Genomic DNA, 21,286 nt, shown 5'->3' on the forward strand with positions numbered 1-21,286 from the left:
TGTTGTACTAGTAGACTATATTGTAAACCTTTTCTGCATGTATTTCAAATAGACTGTGACTATAAATTGAGACTTTATAGTAGTATTAAGTTTTTTGACTTGTTCCATATTCTAGCTGTGAAGCAATGCACGAATAGTATGGAATGTTAATAAATACAATGCAGTACAATACAATACAATACAATACAAAACAATACAATACAATGGCAGTAGCTATTTTATTCCTTATCAAATGTTGAGCTCTCCATAGTCACATGAAGGACAGTTTCGCGCTCGTCACAATGTTTGCCCCGAGAGTTCTCCTGGCTCCGTCCATGAAAAGTACTCACAGGACCATGATTTGCCTGTAGTTTGATAACATCACGCCATTGTGTGCATTCTATAATTTCAAAACAAAAAGTATTAGAAAAAGACCGAAATGAGAACCTATGCATCTAAAATAGAAGCGCAGGAACTTATGGAACAGAAGATTGGGAAACGACTGTACAAATTTAATGAAACAAGGATTAAGCGCTCTGGAAATCGGATTTTTGTGACTTTGTTGTTGAATAATATTTCAGAATCAAGAAGACATAAAAAGTATGGTATAATCCCAGCTATGTGAGAGAGAAGTCGTCATGGAGAGACTGGTGGAATCGTCAACAATGAAAATTGGGATGCGAGAAACGGCCTTAGTCAGTGTTTTTCGTAAACATTTTCTTCAAATTGTCTATTAGAAACTTTTTCAGCATCTTCTAGCAACAAAATAGTATATTATGAACCGACGTACAAACGTGGAGCTTTATTACCGAGTGGATCAAGTTAAATGACGACCGGAGGGAGTGATCTATGGCCCACGAGTTAATGAAGCTACTTTGCACGAGTTGTATATAATACTTTATTTACGTTGTTCGATATTTCCCGGAAGTTAGAAGAAAGTAAATCTATAAATTCAAATATGCGTATTAAATCTGTTATATCAATGTACAATTTTATTCTTTGTTATTCATGACGTCAGCTGCATTGTTCCATGATAATAATTGTACAAAAATGTGAAATAATGGCCTACTTTTGGAACGAAAGTAGATAAATAAATATTTCTTTAAGTGGTACTAAGTTACCTAGCGACTTTTAAACTATTGTGTGGCGATTTTCTATACACTTCAGTTGTTAATACTGACTTATGCGTTGTTTATTTCGTAATATACAGAGTGAACGAAAAGTGTAGAATATTGCTTGTAACTTTTAAATTTGTATTTTTATTGAAAATGCTAGGTAAAAGTTTATTAGGCATATTTCATTCAATTAAAAAAAAAATCTAGTTCTTGAGTTATGCAGATTGCGAGAAAAAATACAACTTTCATAAATGTGCAGTGGTGTAGGTGTATATTCTTTTTATATTTTAATCAGCCATTTTTGTGTAATAAAGCATATTAAGCTATCGATTTGACCAGAAAAACCTTACATAGAACATTAATAGAAACATTTAATGAATACAAGAGAACATGAATTCTATTGTCGAAACAGACAGCAATGGGTCACATAATTTGTATCTATATGCTCTGTGGTTTGGTGGTCAGCATGCTGACTTCTAGATATGAAAGTCCCTGGTTCGATTTTCGAGTTCGAATCTCGGAGATTTTTTCTTGAAGAAGAAAATTTCCCTGGGTTTCTATACAGTAGTCGGGAAATTTGTATAAATGTAAGAAGTGTGATTGCGAGTGTGCAATTATTAATTAACAAGTATTTAAAAAAATACAATACGCTATCAGGACTTTTGCTGAGCAGAAACCTGAACACTTTTCAAAGTAGCATTATTCACATTGTGAACTCAACCAGAAAACACTGTGAGATGCTAGAGAGTTAACATGAACTAAATAATAATAATAATAATAATAATAATAATAATAATAATAATAATAATAATAATTTAACTTACAAACCAATCATTCTTGTGCGGAACATTGTTTATCTTGGCGAAATGGAAGATAACTCTGGTCGTTAATTAATTACTTTGCAACAGGTGTAATACCGCACATCCTTCTAGTGCCACAGTAAAAATGAAAACAGATGTGCTTCCTGAAATGCAAAATGCTGTAATATTGTATACATTCCTACTTGCGAGTGAATTCTCATAGAGATGTCTAATACTTGTCGATATTTCGATATATTTTCCAATATTATTGAAAATATGAATACTTTTCACCGAACGATACATCTGGACGATACATTTAATAACGTTATTCAATTGATGTTTTTCGTTTTTTTGTACTAATAAAAATTGTAATGTGTCAATCGTTGTGTTTTTACACATTCCAAGTGAAAGTGACAGAAATAAAATATGCGTTGTAATTTATCATGACAATTTATTATTTGGGACGTTTAGTTTTCAAGATCAAATTTAAAAGCATAAAGTTTTATTTTTTTTAACTGCACAATTTGTCAAGGAAAAGGACAACATTTGCTGTAATAATTCCTTGTTTATTGGGTATTGATGAATTTATCATTTATAAAGGTAGTAGCTAGCTACCAGTAGGGCTACCCTTCTCTGTGAAGGGGAACCATATAAGGACAGATATCCATCGAAGACGAAGGGTCAGTAACTCACTTTCAAGATGTAAACATTCTCATTATTCACAGAGAGATCCAGTTTGAAAATTCTTGCTTTAAATAATTTATGCAACAATTATATCAGATAACGTACCGTCAAACAGAGAGAAATTTATTATTACGTAGATATTGAAGAAGGGAACATAACTACCCATCTATATTTCATCTTTAATGACGGTTAACAACATATGTTAATACATAAATATATATAGCGAATATTTCAAGTGAATATTTTAATAAAAATACATATCGAATGTTTGTATAAAATTCCATTGCTTGGGAAATTAGCCTCTCTATTCAGTTTTCCTTGAAAACCGGTATGGATTAGGCAAGCTGTCATCCAATTATTTTATTCGAGGCAGAGTTTCATCACATAATAGAAGCAGTGGGCAGCCTAATCAATTTAGAAAAGGAATGCATAATGCATGCAAATTATTAATAAATTAATATACAAAGTTTATTTATCCTAGACATAATATTAAAGTTGTTCATAAAACAGATGTTTCTGGCTAGCTGAAATGATAAATAACTTAGAACCGTGGTAAAAGTTCAATTACACTTCTGTAATTTCACAAAACAATCAGCATGATACTAATGCGATGGTCGGTACTATTTTCTAAAACAAGCTTTTCAAGTTCAATTTTTAATGTATCATAGTCGTAGAAAGTGGTATAGATAATTTGTTACAGGGTGCAAGTCGAAGATCATTTCTCATTTTATATTTTATTACTTATAGATAGGTATAGAAATAATCATTATGGACTTGGAACATGCATAGGTATTGGGTAAGAACAAAAGATCTACAAGGTCTTAGTGCCTATTCGTAGTGATCATCGTTTTGTCTCTCGCTGTGGAGTAACTGTTAGCATGTCTGACCATGCAACGAGCGGGCCCAAGTTTATATCCTGATTCGGACAAGTTACCTGGTTGTGGTTTCATGACGTTTTCTCTCAACGAGTTGAAGCAGAATTTCTGGGTAACTTTCGGAGTTGGATCTCGGACTGATTCGCCGTCATTATTACATTTCTTCCCTTTTATCATCATTGTCTCCTTCTATCCCATATTTCGGGCTTTCTCCGATGTAAGGTTGCCTCTGAACAGCTATAAAACTTGGATCTCGTGGTATGCGTTAATTAGTTGCTGGTAACAGTGCTATGTAGCCTACAGTGGGCTGTCTCCTGGGCTCGTGGGACTTCGGGTTGAGGGATGTCTCCAGCCTGTGCCCCTCACCGTAAGGGAGACTAATAGAGTAGACTCCCATGAAATAGGCCTACTATCAGTAGTAAGTCGTATGCATTTGTTCCCTGTACATTTGTAAATTGTACATACGATCTATTCTAACTTTAAGACTTAGCCTATCTAAAAGCAATAATTTTTATAGAAGTGGTGGTTGTGGTGGTTATAGCAGCAGCAGCAACAGCAGCAGCAGGAGCAGTAGCAGTAGCAGCAGTAGTAGTATTTACTTACTTACTTAGTTACTTACTGGCTTCTAAGGAACCCGGAGGTTCATTGCCGCCCTCACATAAGCCCGCCATTGGTCCCTATCCTGAGCAAGATTAATCCATTCTCTATCATCATATTCCATCTCCCTCAAATCCATTTTAATATTATCTTCCCATCCACGTCTCGGCCTCTCCAAAGGTATTTTTCCCTCCGGTCTCCCAACTAACACTCTATATGCATTTCTGAATTCGCACATACGTGCTACATGCCCTGCCCATCTCAAACGTCTGGATTTAATGTTCCTAATTGTATCAGGTGAAGAATACAATGCGTGCACTTCTGTGTTGTGTAACTTTCTCCAATCTCCTGTAACTTCATCCCTCTTAGCCCCAAATATTTTCCTAAGCACCTTATTCTCAAACACCCTTAACCTAGGTTCCTCTCTCAAAGTTAGAGTCCAAGTTTCACAACCATACAGAACAACCGGTAATATAACTGTTTTATATATTCAAATTTTCAGATTTTTTAAATAATAATAATAATAATAATAATAATAATAATAATAATAATAATAATAATAGACACGTTGTGAAAGTCTATAATTCAAAGTTATCCTAGTTACTAGTTAATCTGAATACATGAGAAAATAATTATGATCAGAAAAATAATTGATTCAGTTCAACTGCACTAATTTGACGGTGGTAATTTTGGAAATGTTCGACAGACCGGCAGACTTCTGTTCTGGAATCAGGATTAGACCCCACTGTCTTCGAGCAGGAAGCGCACTGCAAATCCGAAAAAATGAATTTGACATAATGATGATGATGATGATGATGATGATAATAATAATAATAATAATAATAATAATAATAATAATAATAATGGCCTGAAATGCGACTTTGTATTGCTATGGTAGCTACCTACGTAAATAATGTCTCATTTGCATGCCATGAAGTCGTGTTGAAGTAGAGCTGCAGGCTTTCCTGACTTCGAAACTAGAATGAGGAGATGTGGGCAGCAACACGCTCCGACCGTCTTTTTACTGTCGGGAGAGACTTGATATTGAATTTAACATGAAACTGAATGCACTCCGAGATTGTTTTTGATCCCACCGGTTAGCACGTCTGACTGTGAAATGATGGAGCCGAAGTTCATATCCTGATTGAGGTTTCTTCCGGGGTTTTACCTCAATCCATTGACAGCGCTGGACTCTGGATTCATTTCGCTAGCATTATCACTTTGATTTCATTCAGACGCTAGATAATCACTGCAATTGATAAAGTGTCGTAAAATGAATTAAATAAAATTAAGACCATTTTGGAAGTTCGACAATGAGACAAATTCCACCATCACTCGGGATTGAACTCCAGACATTCCAGTCTGTGTTCACGTCGTGTACTAACCGAGCTACTTTGCAAACTTGTTATTAATATAGTTGTAATAAATGGTTATTTCGGATATGCGCTTAATTTTGTAACAAGATTGGATGCAACTTTCTGACGAATTGGCAACCCCGGTAATAGTTTTATTAACCGTGTGCCGGAGATATATATGCGTTCCTGTGTGTAAAATTTGCTGCATTAGTATCAGAGAGAACTAAGTTACATGAAATAAATCCCCTTGTGTGCATACAGCCGATGCCAATATTGGCTAATTGACATATGTGTTATGTGTACCATTTTGAAGAGACGTTTCAGCTACTAGCATTGTAATTAATTTTCAAATTCAATTTATAAGTGATTAAATATACTCGTGCTATAGAGCAGAGAGCTCAACAATAGATGCAGACTTCCTATTCCAGTGTGACTAATTAAATAAAAATAATAACCAATAATTTTAATGGAAATATGACACGGTTGTAGTAATAGAAACGAACGAACAAGGTGTAGCGGATTGCACACTGAAACATTTGCTTGATGATAAAACTTTTGTAATGATTTTTCTGTATAACAAATGAACGAATACCCTATATCGATATTGTATATTTCGTTCTGTTTTCGTTTTTCAAGTAGAGAGAAAATAATAATTTATATATGGTAAGAATTTATGTAATAGGTCTACGCACGTACGACATTATAAAGTTTTGTGTATACTGCCCCCCACCTTTCTTATGATTTGTAATTTTTAGTATGACGCACCGCAAACCGAATGTTCCAAGAAAGAGACAAAGATTTCGAGAAAAAAAATTCCGGGCATCGAATCCAGGACCTTTGCTTCAACGTATCAACGCTGTAGCAACTGAGCTACCCAGGAACTCTACCAGACACCGATCCAATTTTTCCCTCTAAATCCACAGACCTCAAAGTGGGCTGACAACCGTCAAGCAACCAACATTGAGCGCACACTAACTGTGTGACTTAAATTGTGGTTTTCTCTTAACGAACAGTAACGTGTTTTGTGTAAATCAAGCTTTCAGGTATAACTCCCAGTAAAGTTGATTTGAATAATTTCGAGACAAAAATTGTTCCGTGCAAAGAGAGAAAGGTTCACATCTCTGGGAATAACAGGTTTTTTTTTTTTTTTTTTTTTTTTTTTTTTTGCTGTGGCTGTTACGGGAAAGTTACTCGACTCACTCCCTTTTTTACCATTATTTATTCTATCACTTCTCAGTCATGAACTCGTTACCGCCTCATGAGTACTGCTACTATGAATTAGTTCAGGTAAAGGAGAAATTCTACGTAGATTGGTTTGTAAACATATTATACTGTATACTATGAATAATTAGAGTTTATAAGTGGCTGTTTACATATTTTTATAACTTGTAAATAATTATTAAATTAGTTATGGAAATTTAAATACACCTATAATATTTTCAATAATAGGGTAAATTAGGGTCCGTTGGACAGTCGGGCATGTTGGACACTTTGCGCTTTAACGTGTTACCTCGCCACTTGTGGGCACCACATTCTGCTAGAAGTCAATGACTGAAGTAGCCCCACTCGAGGCTACTTCCGTCATTGACTTCTAGCAGAATGTGGTGCCCACAAGTGGCGAGGTAACACGTTAAATTACAAAGTGTCCAACATGCCCGACTGTCCAACAGACCCTAATTTACCCTATAGAATATGAAGAATTTTGTTTTTAGGTTCTTAAACGATTCATATTTTCGTGTTCTGCTTATGAAAATTAATATACGTATTGCATTTTAACATACTATTGAAAATCATATTATTCTGCGGGATCAAAATATCATTAATCGTGAACACACTTAAATCTATTCCTTTAATACGCTCGTAATAAGTTTATTACTGAAAATACTTCACAATTTCGTATTGTGACTAAGTATACAAAGTGATCCGTAAGTAATTCCGTCCAAATTTTGTCCGAACCAACATAATTTTTCATTCTGCAAAGGCATTTTACAATGTTACATTTGTTAGGACCAAATTTCTGCGTACTTAGAGGCAAAACTAAAATTATTTCAGTCATTTCCATATTGCAGTACTCTCTTAAATTTATTGATCATATTGGGAATTAACTCAATGACTTTTCCAAAACACGTAATTAAACATTTCATATAAAACATTTTGATCTCGAAAAAGAAACAAAAACGAGCAAAATTATTTTAAACTTTTTGTCTGAAAAATCTCAAAGAATAATCCCCAGAAATTAATGACCATTACGTTCGGTTGACTCTTATATAGGCATAAGTAATAGGGCCTAGTCTACCAAATTTGAGTTTGTTGGAAAATTATTGTGTGGATGTAAATGAGTTAAGAAAGACACCCATTTTCTCAGTAAAATTAATAAAATCTAAACAAAATAACCACCTGACATTAATAAATTAATTACTTTATTTGTAATTTGGGGTTCATTCTGTATAAGAGTAATACTGTGCGAAATTTGAGCTTCTTTGAAATATGTGTGGATATGCAGGAGTTAAAGACACCCATTCTGATTAGGAACTTCATTATTTATTATTAAATCTGTCCTAAACATAAATTTGACGAACAGTGACTTAGCAGAGTAAGATAATTTTTATTGTGCTCTTCATCTGAAATTATGAAAACGGTTTTCTCAATTTCTTTCTATTTAGGAATTCAGTCTAAATGCTGTCCAAATCTTCAAATTTTAAATTCATTACGTAGCTTTATTATTTGCGATGTTCAGTTCTTCAGTACTGGAGTGTTGCCTATTCGTAAACCTATAACATTCTCCTTGATGGAGCTGAGAAGCCAAACAGAGACTGTAGTCATTGTTGTCGTTTTTTTTTACCATCAATCATCCTGTATCAATTCATGTTTCGTCACCCACATCACCATTACGGAATTGTATTCAGCTGGTATTTATGGTGAAATCTGAAAGTTAGAATTTATAAAACAGTTATATTACAGGTTATTCTTTATGGTTGTGAAACTTGGACTCTCACTTTGCGAGCGGAACATCGGTTAATGGTGTTTGAGAATAAGATGCTTAGGAAAATATTTGGGGCTAAGAGGGATGAAGTTGCAGGAGAATGGAGAAAGTTACACAACACAGAACTGCACGCATTATATTCTTCACCTACCATAATTAGGAATATTAAATCCAGACGTTTGAGATGGGCAGGGCATGTAGCACATATGGGCGAATCCAGAAATGCATATAGGTGGGAGGGAAAAAGACCTTTGGAGAGGCTGAGACGTAGATGGGAGGATAATATTAAATTGGATTTGAGGGAGGTGGGATATGATGGTAGAGACTGAATTAATCTTGCTCAGGATAGGGACCAATAGCGGGGTTATGTGAGGGGGGCAATGAACCTCCGGCTTCCTTAAAAGCCAGTAAGAAAGTAAGTATTTATGGTGAAAGGCTCTACGTTCTACTCAGCCGCCGGCAAATTTGTACTCACGATGACATCACAGGATACAAGCCGCAATACACACGACGTAAAATGATTCGTGAGGTTGGACGGACCCTGAACACACGTATCTCACGAACGCGCTACTGATTTGTAGGTGTACAAATTATATTTCACTTCAATTTTCATTGTGCCACAAAAATGTAAGAATGGACTATATCAAATTTGCCACTTTTACTTATGACTCATAAAGTTTCGTCTGTTATTCGCGAGTTTTGTTTACATTTTACAAGCTCATGTTAAAAAAGTTCTTCGCAAGTAGCCTGTATGTGGAATGAAACGTAACTGCTATACTATTGCTGGAAAACGGTCTAAGACATGGATATGTTTTACAGAAAGAATTTTAAATTAATGACAACTCAAACATTTGAAAATACATGTAAATTTGTACATCCTTTTGCATTTGTATTTTATCTTAGTTTATGTCCGTGTAGAGAGGATTTACAAAAGTGCTGCGAATTCATTTTCTATTATCTTGGAAGCGACTAAATAATAATTTTCCTTAAATTAGACATATTTCTAGCCCCGTTTGTTACTACAGACACAAGTTGCTTTATATTTATATTTTTGGTAGTCCTATGATGTTTGTATAGCACTAAATAATCCATACAAACAACACAGTGTTTTCGGGACAAGCAATGTCAAGAACCTTATTTTATACTGTGTATCGGTACATTTTCGTCTTGATTGATTGTGTTCAGTTTTACTTATAATTTCGTGATAATCATTGTATCATATATGACTAAGGTTCGGATAAAGTAGCTGTATCAGGATAGACATTCTTGGTCTGTGCGTTTGGTTTACAAACATTACCTAGTTGTCGCGTGTCCTCTAGACGAAGTATATTCAGTTCCTATCGGGTGTACTGTCCATTCACTGATGTCTTAGCTAGGGGTTGGGGAGTGCTCTTTCCAGGAGGTAAAAGGTTAGCTAGTGGAAGGGGGTAGTGTTTACTTAGTCTGAAGCAAGTAAAGACCCTATCCTATACAGCTATACAGCCTATCCTGATATAGCTACTTCATCCCAACCTTACATATGACATATTGTGTCATAAAGTCGCTTTACTTTTATTTATAAATAGGCCTACCTATTAGAATGTTTTGTTCGCAATAATAGGAATTACTAGTCCATTAGACAAACTTCAGTTTATTGGGTTTCATAGTGACATCGACGTCATTACTAAGATTGCAGAGATCGACAATGGAGAGAATTTAAGCCAGCCCTGTTACAGGCGTTACAGAATGTCCTGCCCTTATGGGATTTTATGGGCAATACTTATTCTTGTTAGTAAACTTTTGAAACACACGTGGCATCTTAAATTGATTGTCACCACGTGCACAACAAAAATATTGTCCTTCCCATACTTCTCTGAACAGACGTCGTTGGTTTTGAGAGATGATGTAAACCTTAGCAGATAATCCGCCAGTAATAGAAGCTTGTGTACTGAAATTTTGGAGTTGGATGGAAGGGAGGGAGTGAAGCAAGCACAGTCTGCTTTGTTGTCTCTGCCACGTCACTATTGCTAGTAATAATAATTATATTTTTGCCGATGCCTGCTCTACATAAAGAGTTCTCGTCGCATCACAGGATATTGAAGAGAGGTCAGAGCTACTTGACTGTCAGGAGTATTAGAATATATTTTATTTGCAGTGCTTGGTAATACTTTACCATATACTCTGCATACGCCTTATAATCTTGTAGCATGAATACATTGCTATCCCAAATACAGTGCCGGCATTTCTACTTACAGACAGAGCGGGGGGCCCGGTTCTTTGTCCGTGTGGCTGAGTGCTCTGCTGGGCGGCCTATCCATGTTGGCCAAGGAGACGGGCATCACCGTCATGTTGGTCAATCTGGCCTACGATCTCTACAGATCCTGGCATTTCATTAAAAGGTAAGTGTTCACAGATGTACTATAACAATCTTGAATCTTCCTCTTACGTCTCCCTGTTATCATGACTTAATTATTTGTCATTATCACCACGCCATCGTCGTTTTCATAATCACATTTTTTCATCCTTTTTTTGGTCTTCTCAATATTGTCGTTCTGCTCGTTCCGTCCTTCTTAGTTATTAGTTATTAGTCCTTTTTATTATTATTATTATTATTATTATTATTATTATTATTATTATTGTTATTTTTCCTTCCGTTCTCACTCTCATTTAATTTGTTTTGTCTTCTTCATATTCGCAATCATCTTCCTCTTCATTTTCTTTTAATATTCTTATATTATCTTTAATTCATCAATATAATTATTATCTCCTAATTTTATCTCAAATCTCAGGAAAGAGACGTGATCTTAAATGTCCCTACTTATGTATGTTCATTCATTTCGAAAAAGCATACGAGAGCATAAATAAAAATAACCTGTCAAAAAGTATATTAGAATAAAATATTCCTTTAAAATTATTAAACACCTTATGTTGTCAATACCAAAATTAGTATTCCAGAATGTCAATAAAATGTCAAGTAATAAATTTTCAGACTCATTTAATAAGTCTTCTAATAAAGGAGTAAGACAAGGTTGTGGTCAATCTCCAATTCCTTTGAATATTAATATTAACAGAATAATACTTGAATTAAAGAAGTCAATACGAACTGCACCACAATTAAAAATTATATTACAATTGTTATTTTACGTATATTTATTTATTAACGGTTTAATATCTATGGTCATATCATGTCATTTGTTGGAGTAGTACATGAAACCTTGAAGTTCAGTTCACTCTTTCCTTGAGAGATGGCCATAGTTGGTTAGTAGCCTTTCTCGGCATTATCTATTTCGATTTTATTGTTTTATAACTGCAAATAAAAAGGATGGTTTATTTAACGACGCTCGCAACTGCCGTGGTTATATCACCGTCACACGTTTGGCGGAATTTTGTCCTGCAGGAGTTCTTTTACATGCCAGTAAATCTACTGACATGAGCCCGTCGCATTTTAAGGACAATTAAATGCCATCGACCTGCAACCTTGAGCACAGACGGCCAGCGCTATCTCCACTGCGCTACCTAGGCCGACACTACGAATGAATGTTTGGATTTCGTGATAAGGAAATTCCGGGTATTTTGGCTTAGCGACTAGGAAGTAAGCCCAAACATCTAGTCAGATAGGACGGTCCCGGAGTTTGAACCCGGGATCTCCCGAATGCGAGTCTAGTGCATTCTGCCTGAGCCATCTCGCTTGGTGCATTAAAGTTTTATTGTATACTGACGACCAAGCTTTATTTTTAATAGAAACTCAATTACAATTAATAGTGTCCCATTGAAATAAAATTTCTAATATCACGGTATGGAAATCTTAACAAAATGTAAAGCTATTGGATTAAAACAGAGTAAAAATGTGAATTGATGAAGTAATCATAAGGAGAAAATATCATAGTTCAATTGAAGGGCTTGAGGCAACATAGCCACAAGCCATATTTGAACTTAACTTCTGTATGAATATTTTACAACACTGAGTAATTCTCTGTAACAAAATTTGTGATAGACTATACAATGTCTAATAGGTCATGTCATATCAAACTTCAATTTAAAGATCAGGCTTATTAATTGTTATAATTTTAAAATTTAAGAATTGCTTTCCTGTAAAGTCTGAATATGGCTTGTCACTATGTTGCTCCAAGTTCTTCAATTACGTTACATTACATTGATAAATTAATCTCAGAGCACAGAAGCGATATTGATGCCAAAATTAATAATTACAATCAATTAAATGGAGTAATAAAAAGACACTTCTGAAAACAAATGGACACAAATATAACGTCACGTTTACAAAACATCATTTCAAAATCTTGCCTTAAGTGCGGCAGCAGTCTGAGTATTCAGCAGAAAATGCAAGAGAAAACTTAGAAGCTGCACATATTTAACTTCTACGACGATTATCTCGATATATCTGGCTGAGTAGGCAAAGGAATGAAAATTATTGGGTTGTCCTATTACAACAGAAAACTGAAGCGGCCACGTCCACAGAACGAACACACACCTTCTCTCATACTAACTTTTCGTAGCAACTACAAGGACCAGAGAACTCGGAAGACCGAGATAACTTTGGAAAGCTCAGGGACATTTTGGGATCAACAGGAGCAGGCTAAAATGACCATACTTCTCAACGTTTATGATGATGACCATGATAATAATAATAATAATAATAATAATAATAATAATAATAATAATAATAAATTAATAATAATAATGGTTTTCTTCAGTGAAAATCTCTCCAACAATATCATCCCCAAAAAATTCCAGCCCACAAATTGATCCCTGTGAAAACTGGATATTATCTTCACGAAACACATGAGGATTTTCAATGTCCCAGTACCTACAATTATTGTGTTTGTTGACAAACTCATTCAAGAAAAAAGTCCCTTCAACATTAAAGTAAATATTTTTTTCAAATTTGAATCATCTTTAATTCTCTGAGACATCTGTTCACTAAATTCTACTCTTCCATCAAAATCGTTTTCTCTGAGCCGTTGGTGACTTTGTATTTTGTAGAGGAAAAATTTGTTCATTTTCAGCATTTTATGTAAGGAAGCAACCAAAATGTTTGTCACAACGGCTACTTTTGGAATGGAGGTGGTGGGCTCATTAATGGAATGACATAGTATTTCAATCTGCGAAGTTTCATTGAGTTCTCTAGGTTGGCCTTATTGCACGCAGAACCAGTTTCTTCAAATTTCCATATTAGATCTATTACATATCGGTGACTTACGTTCTTCTCAAGATGCCTCTCGTTGAATGCTCTAGCAGTTCTACGAGCACAGCTGTTGAAGCTCCATAAATAAATATGATTTATGTTCTCTCTTGAAGGATATACACCATTTTACAATGTGAATTAAATGAATGAGGTTTGATAATTGAATGCTCTTTCATATTTAAGTATAAAAATAGAGGGGTATAATTTGAAATTTCTAAAGGGTTTAACTGGGGGGTGGGGAGTGAAATTTAAAATTCAATTAAACCTAGTTTCAGACTTCCACTTGAATATCTAAAATGACGTGTTTTTGTTTAAATTCAATTCAATTTAAATAATTAGTTATTTAGACTAAGAAGATTTGGAATGAAAGCCCTGTATGTCTACGACGTGTTGGTTGTGTTATCTAATGTCGTATTGACTGCAGAATCTGATATTCAATTACAAAGCCATTCATTGTACATTTACACAATTTGATAAAATCCACACAAAAATAAAACGTTAAACAAATATCCGAGTTTTCAATGAGATGAAAACTTGACATAACTGAGTCATAATATAAACACACGTTGGCTATTATATTAGGGACAGTTTTAATAACGTCTTGAATAACAAGTACCTACAATTTTATGTATATAGGTTGTAATACATTGTACCAAGAAGTGTTCTGAAAGCATGCCAGATTAAATTAAACGGTATAGACCATATAAATAAAAAAATGGAAATATCAAGAAAATTCATAGCAAGACTAGATTCTTAGAAAATGAATAGTATGAGAAGGCCACATTGATCGTATGAAATCCGAGAGAGTTGCTAAGAATTGAAGGGGAACAACAAAAAGAAAAACTATCTAAAGAAGAGATGCACGTGAGCTAAAGAGATTTTGTCCTAGTGTTGTACAGAAAAAGGAAGAGATTTTCTCTTTTCCAAATCTTTTTATATATATTATCAGTCTTAGTGTTCACCTTGTTCTATTTCATCTTCTTCTACTTCGCTTTTTTCAAATTCTGACCTTCTCTGTCATTTGTCTCACTTATTGATTTACTACCAATTTCTGCGAGACATATTTTTACCTTTGAAACAAATGTTGTGAATAATCATCAAACGATCGATCGACCGAATGACCTACGTACTATTCACTTAACTACTCACAAACCCAATTATCTATTTGCCCTATTTGTAAAGTCAAATCAGTGTGTTGTAGCGTATAGTATAGTTGTTATATACAAAATAATGACTCAGGATTCAGAGATCATTCTATGCTTTAAGGTTGTCACCTGCTTATAATTACGAAAGATTTGGTTGTAATTTAATAATAATAACTGTACAAATGTAATAACTTACACGAACTCATAGCTAACTCGAAAAGAGAAATATATTTCACGTAACCTGTAAAGATAAGTTTTATTTCAGTATTTATTACAAGGAACCCCTTGAGTGCGAGGTCGCAAGTACAATCTTTAGTAAGGCTCATTCGAAAGATTTTGTTAACAATTATAACAGGAAAATTAATATTAACTACTAATGACCTACCATGTGTATCAGGAGGGCGGCAGAAAATGAGTGTCCGGGAGGTGCAGAGACCAACCCTCTATGGGATGTATGTATTACACTTCACAAAATGGACATCATCAACATTGAAGAAATGTTCAAAGCAAACCATTAACTTGCACAATGAACACCTAATGAAACATGACACGCCACAGTGATCACAAAGTTTCGCACCATCAAGATCGAAGGCGAACTTATGGGGAGTTATAAACCGTTCAGGGAGTTCAGCTAGGTATCCACTCTTAAAGAATGCATATATAATGAGGTGAGAGAACTGATGGAATGTGTTGACTTGCAACAGCGTGCGAAAAAGTCTGTCGTGGAGTTTATCGTGAAACTGCGGAATCGGCCCGAAAATTTGTAGATGAGATACACAAACTTATGCCATCTTTCAGTAAGGAATTTGTTTTCAGCTCCGATAAATCGGGATATGAATAGGAAATGCATATGAAAGGAACCCTGGAAATCAGAGGTACGAAGAGAGTTGTATCAAGATCAACGACCGTAAATACCCTGACGCATTCTTATAAAATTATTATGCCAATTTTTAATCTAAATGGGAAATTGGCTGGGATGTTATTTATTGTGCTGAGAGAAGTTGGATGTGTTTTGCCCCCTACGATTCTTTCTCGTGCCAGTGATCTTGCAAGATCAGTAGGGAATATTTACGTCACAGCAAGCAAGAGTGGAAAAATTAGCTTGGCAGAACTACAGCTATCCTATGAGCACTGCTATTGGCCAATAGCTGGTGAAAATAACTGGTTTTTGCTTGATTCCTGGTCTGCATATAAAATTCAGATTCCTTTAGAGCAAACTATCCCTCCTGAAAAGTGTGTGACATTGCAGTTCATACCACCTGGAACCACTGTACATATTCAGCCTCTGGATGTTAGTTTTTTCCGTGCCTAAAGAAACATGTTATCGAACCATCTGCAGCTACGCCTTTAAGGATAGCCAGTTTCACGATAAACTGCACGACAGACTGTTTCGCATTCGGTTGCATACCATCATATTCCATCAGTTCTCGTCACCACGTTATACCAGTATGATTCTCTATGCATTCTTTAGGAGTGGATACAAATCTGAACGTCCTGAACGGTTTATAACTCCCCTGAAGTTCGCCTTCGATTTTCATAGTGCGAACCTTTGTGATCACTGTTGGCGCGTCATTTTTCATTCGGTGTTCATGATGCAAGTTAATGGTTTGTTTTGAACATTTATTTATAATATTTATTTTTAGAATATTTAGTCCATCTTCCTTCCATCTCGAACACATTGGACATGAAATCGACTAGTCTTTTCAAATAGCGACAGTTCTCAGCCACGGCATCTCAGGCATCCTGGACGAGTTTCCATAAATCATCAGGACGTCTTGGGGGGGGATTGGGCCAATTTTTCCATATATGCTTCTTTACATCTGCCATATATTGTCCAAAGTTTCCAAGTCCGGAGAGCGATGAGGCCAGCCTATCAGTTCGATATCCTGTCTCCTCGCAAACTAGTCCCGAATCATTTGAGATGTGTGGACTGGAATGGCACGTCGAGACCTCAAATTGTCGTCCCTTAAACGATTTGTCACGATCTGGTCGTGGCCAGGGAAATTAACAACTCCCTTCAAAGTAGCAGCGGTATGTAAGGGATTCCTTTCAACCGCTGACACTAACCTGGTGTCCTGTTGTGATGTTGAAATTTTCCTTCTATCACTCCCACCTTTTCGACCAAAAAATGATGAACGTTGATCATTTTGCACCCATCTCCGAGCTGTCCTTTCTGAGGCCTATCTGCCTCGAATGCTGAAAAACCATGGTGAATCACAACCTGTACTACACTTCCTTTCGTTCCAGCATCTCTGTGTGGAGCCATTTCAGTCAAAGTAGCAGGCAGAAATGACGTCTTGGTTTCATCGAAGAGTCATAGCCTCTACCTCGGTCTTAATGGCAAAGTATCCACTATGATAAAAATATACATTCTTCAATTAGAAAAGAATAATATAAATACATGTTACAGACTTATTAATAACTATATCATTTGCAGACATAAATTCCAGAGTTAAAATGTACCGTAATTTGTTTTCGAAAGACCTTCATTGAACTATGCCCGTTATATTTGTGATAGCAATATGTTTAATTCTTAGCCCTACTGTAATTTCACAATATGTCCTAAATCATTGATTTGGTTATATTTACAAATGCTGCTGCTGCTGCTGCTACTACTACTACTACTACTACTACTACTACTACTACTACTACTGTCATAAACGTAACCTTTTTATATCATTATTAACTATTCGGAATATAATGTAACTGGCCACCCTACCCATTATCTCCTGGCGTAGTTGTCTCATGAGTGATGCCTTATTGGTGTTACTTAAGAGCAGAGACCGAAAGATTAGGCATTATGAATAATTAAAACAGGCAGGTAAAAAGGCATAATAAATAACTAAAACACGCAATAAAAGGCAATTAAAAAACCTTGCACTAGACCCATTTATTTACTAGATTACACTATTCAATAACTCGATCGTCATATTTTAAAGAACTTTAAAGTTTTAAACAAAATACTGATGTTGTACTTGACACAAAAATGAAAATGTTTTCAAAAGGCCTAAGTATTGCAATGCCTTATTCGTTGCACACGACAACCAAATGCTTTTTTAAGTTCTCTGAGTTCATGTTGAATCTCCTGTCAGATAACACATATTTCACATGAGAAAATGACTTCTCACCTTCGACAGTGGTTATTGGAGCAAATCTAAAACATAGCATCATTGTAGGGTCCATTTCAACTGCAATGGAATTGTCACCTTGCAGAATTTTGAAATGTTCCTAAGTTTATCAAAATCACATTTTTACACTTTTCCTTAACTAATGAACCCCGTTTCCCCAGTACACAGTCCATTCTTTGCACTGCATCATTCACAATTTTAACTGACTTCGTCAAAGGCTGCCCTCTTTCTTGAAGCTGACAGATCACTTGTGGCAGGGAACCAAACACGACCGCAATGAAAGTTAAATCATTTTTCACTTCCGAAGAATTGAGAAGTTTCTTGGCTGCTACAATTGAAGATACTTCATCCTCCAAAGCGATCACCACCTCAGTTATAGTCAGGAAATTTCAAGTGTAGTAAAGTGCCACTGAGACCCATGTTCCCCATCTCGTTATGATAGGTTTGGGGGGCAGAGGCATATTTGGTGCAATGGATTTAAATGTCAGAATTCTTGATGGGGCATTCAGAAAGATCTTCTTAATACTGGAAATCAAATGATCGACATCCGGAAACAAGCATCGTATCTCTTCCGACATTTTGTGAAACTGTGTGCTACGCAGATCACGTGAAGCATGTTTGGAAATAGCAATTTTAAAGCCTTTTTCATGTATAGTGCAGTGTAACTGATGAAAAGCAACACGTTGTCGTATTGAATTTCTTCAGGCCACAGTAACTGTAATGAATTTATGAATATCTGCGCGATAGTTGAATTGTTAACTTTCTCCAGACTCTCTGTTGTAAGCAGTAATGGTTTCATTGATTCAACTTCTGAAGGATCTAATGGCCCAACAATGACATTGGCAATGAAACGACCCGTAGGATCAGGTGGCTTGTTGATAGAAATCCAGATCTTCTTATTTTTAATTGTATCTTTAATGATTTTCATTGTATCATCGTAACATTCGCTTAAGTAACATTTTCGCAAACTTGACTCGCTAGGCACAGATTCGTTCATATACTTCTCCAGAAACTGTCTTAATGTAGGATTCTGTAATTTCCACAAAGGGATTTCGGAGCAAGAAAAGTTTTACGTAAGTCGAATGCAATTTGAGATTTTCGACTCGATGTTGCAATTACTGTTGGAAGCAAAGAATCTTCTTCCCAGTGGCCTTGGAAAATGCATTTTGTGTTTGGTTGTACTAATATGTTGCGCTATGAAATATTTCTTTTCGTAGTTCACTGACTGCTCAATATTTTGCATGTAGGCCTAAGTGCTTAACCGTCAGTACAAAATACGTCGCATTCAAAAGTATTAACGTAACTTTGAAATTTACTGCCTAAAGGAACACTAAATTTCGGCATCTTGCTGCTATTACAGCTACGTCGCAATGAAAATGAAAGAAAAATAACCTTTAAAAATAACGTTAGACCGGCACTCATTGTTGCCTTGTCAAATAAACACAAGCGATAATTAAAACGCTTACTGTTATACATTTTTCTACGGCAGCACTCATAGCTGCAAAGAGAATATGAATTGACTGAAAGACTATATATATATATATATATATATATATATATATATATATATATATATATATATATATATATATATATACTTACTTACAAATGGGTTCATTGCCGCCCTCACATAAGCCCGCCATCGGTCCCTATCCTGTGCAAGATTAATCCAGTCTCTATCTTCATATCCCACCTCCCTCAAATCCATTTTAATATTATCCTCCCATCTACGTCTCGGCCTCCCTAAAGGTCTTTTTCCCTCCGGTCTCCCAACTAACACTCTATTCATGTGGCTATTCATGTGAGAGTCAATTAGTAACGGTATGTCAGGATTTAGAAGACGGAATAGATTCCAATAGCCAAGTAGATGCAGTGATTATTGACTTTTCACGCACATTCAATGTAGTCCCACACGATATATTGTTGGTTAAACTACAATCAACGGGGATTGACTTCAGAGTGCTCCAGTGGATCAAGGAATTTTTAACTTGTCGCACTCAGAGAGTACGGGTAGGGGAGGAATTATCGAACCCAATTGAAATTACTTCCGGGGTCCCGCAGGGGAGTGTCTTGGGGCCTCTTCTATTCTTGGCTTTTGTAAATGATCTGCCAGTTAATATCTTGTCTAGGGTTCGCTTATTCGCGGATGATTGTATGTTATACAGGGAAATAAAAAGTCATGAAGATACTACTCTTCTCCAGAATGACCTCAATAGAATAAATGATTGGGCAATAGCCAACAAAATGAAAATAAATTCTCTAAAGAGCAAAGCCATCAGCTTTACAAGGAAAAGAAATAAAATAGTCGCATCGTATACGTTAGGGGGTGAAACCATTCCGGAAGTTAACAAATGTAAATACCTCGGAATAATATTTAGCAGCGATCTCGGCTGGGGGGAACACGTTACAGACACAGCGGGAAAAGCATGGGGAGCGTTACACTTTGTGATGAGGGTACTAAGAAAAGGTTCTGATAAATCCAAAGAGATTGCATATAAATCACTAGTACGTCCAGTAATGGAATATGGTGCTGCATGTTGGGATCCTTACAGATTAGAACATATTAAGACACTGGAAAAGATTCAAAAACGGGCTCTTAAGTGTTGTCGGAAAAATTCACCATTAAAATGGGACACACTCACGGACAGGAGAACGCGAATTCGATTATGCGCACTGTTCAAAACATACAGAGGTGAGCCTGCCTGGAAAGAAATAAAAAATAGGTTGCAGCCGCCAAATTACTCTTCAAGGAACGACCACTCATATAAATTGAGGGAAAGAAGGCAGAGGACGGACACTGGAAAGTTTTCTTTTCTCAATCGTACTATCAGGTACTGGAATGCTTTACCTGCAGACTTACTAAAGGCTTTACCAACAACCAAAAATGTATTTAAAAATAGGCTTAAGGACCTTACTAATAGACGGTAATTATACACAGTACTTAAAGGGTGTAAATGATATGTTGTTATTGAAGTGTTGTATCAGTGAAGAATTATGTTGTGTCAGTGAAGTGTGTTGTATCAGTGAAGAAGTATGTCGTGTCAGTGAAGTGTGCTGTGTAAGTGAAACGTGTTCCTGTCAGTGAAGCTGTATAGGTTATAGTGGCAGTGCAAAGTATTTGAACAGTGAAATGTTTTTGAAGTGTTAGTGAAATCAGGATAGAATCAGTGAAATGTGTCGTAGTTCCAGTGCAGTGAGTGAGTTGACAGCGAAATGAGTGTAATGTTGAAAGGTACTTGTGCAGATATGAACATATACTCGTGGGTTTTAGTTCGATCTTAGTTTTAAGATACAAATTAGAATATTTCAAATGTTATTTTAAGTGATCGTTTCATTTAATTTAGTATATTCCCTGTTGTTATTATTATTATTATTATTATTATTATTATTATTATTATTATTATTAGTATTAATTATTAGTATTATCATTAATTGTATTTTTA

General features: G+C 35.6%; 1 protein-coding gene across 1 annotated transcript in view; it reads left to right on the top strand.

Annotated features, from left to right (window-relative positions):
* LOC138709948 (protein O-mannosyl-transferase TMTC1-like) overlaps window positions 1–21,286 on the top strand; it is a 1,156,611-nt gene that overhangs the window by 370,117 nt on the left and 765,208 nt on the right. Inside the window, exon 4 of the mRNA XM_069840633.1 lies at window positions 10,623–10,766. Coding sequence (XP_069696734.1) covers window positions 10,623–10,766 — 144 coding nt within the window. The remainder of the gene's footprint in view (window positions 1–10,622; window positions 10,767–21,286) is intronic.

Source organism: Periplaneta americana, chromosome 12, assembly GCF_040183065.1.
Source record: "Periplaneta americana isolate PAMFEO1 chromosome 12, P.americana_PAMFEO1_priV1, whole genome shotgun sequence".
NCBI lineage: Eukaryota > Metazoa > Arthropoda > Insecta > Blattodea > Blattidae > Periplaneta > Periplaneta americana.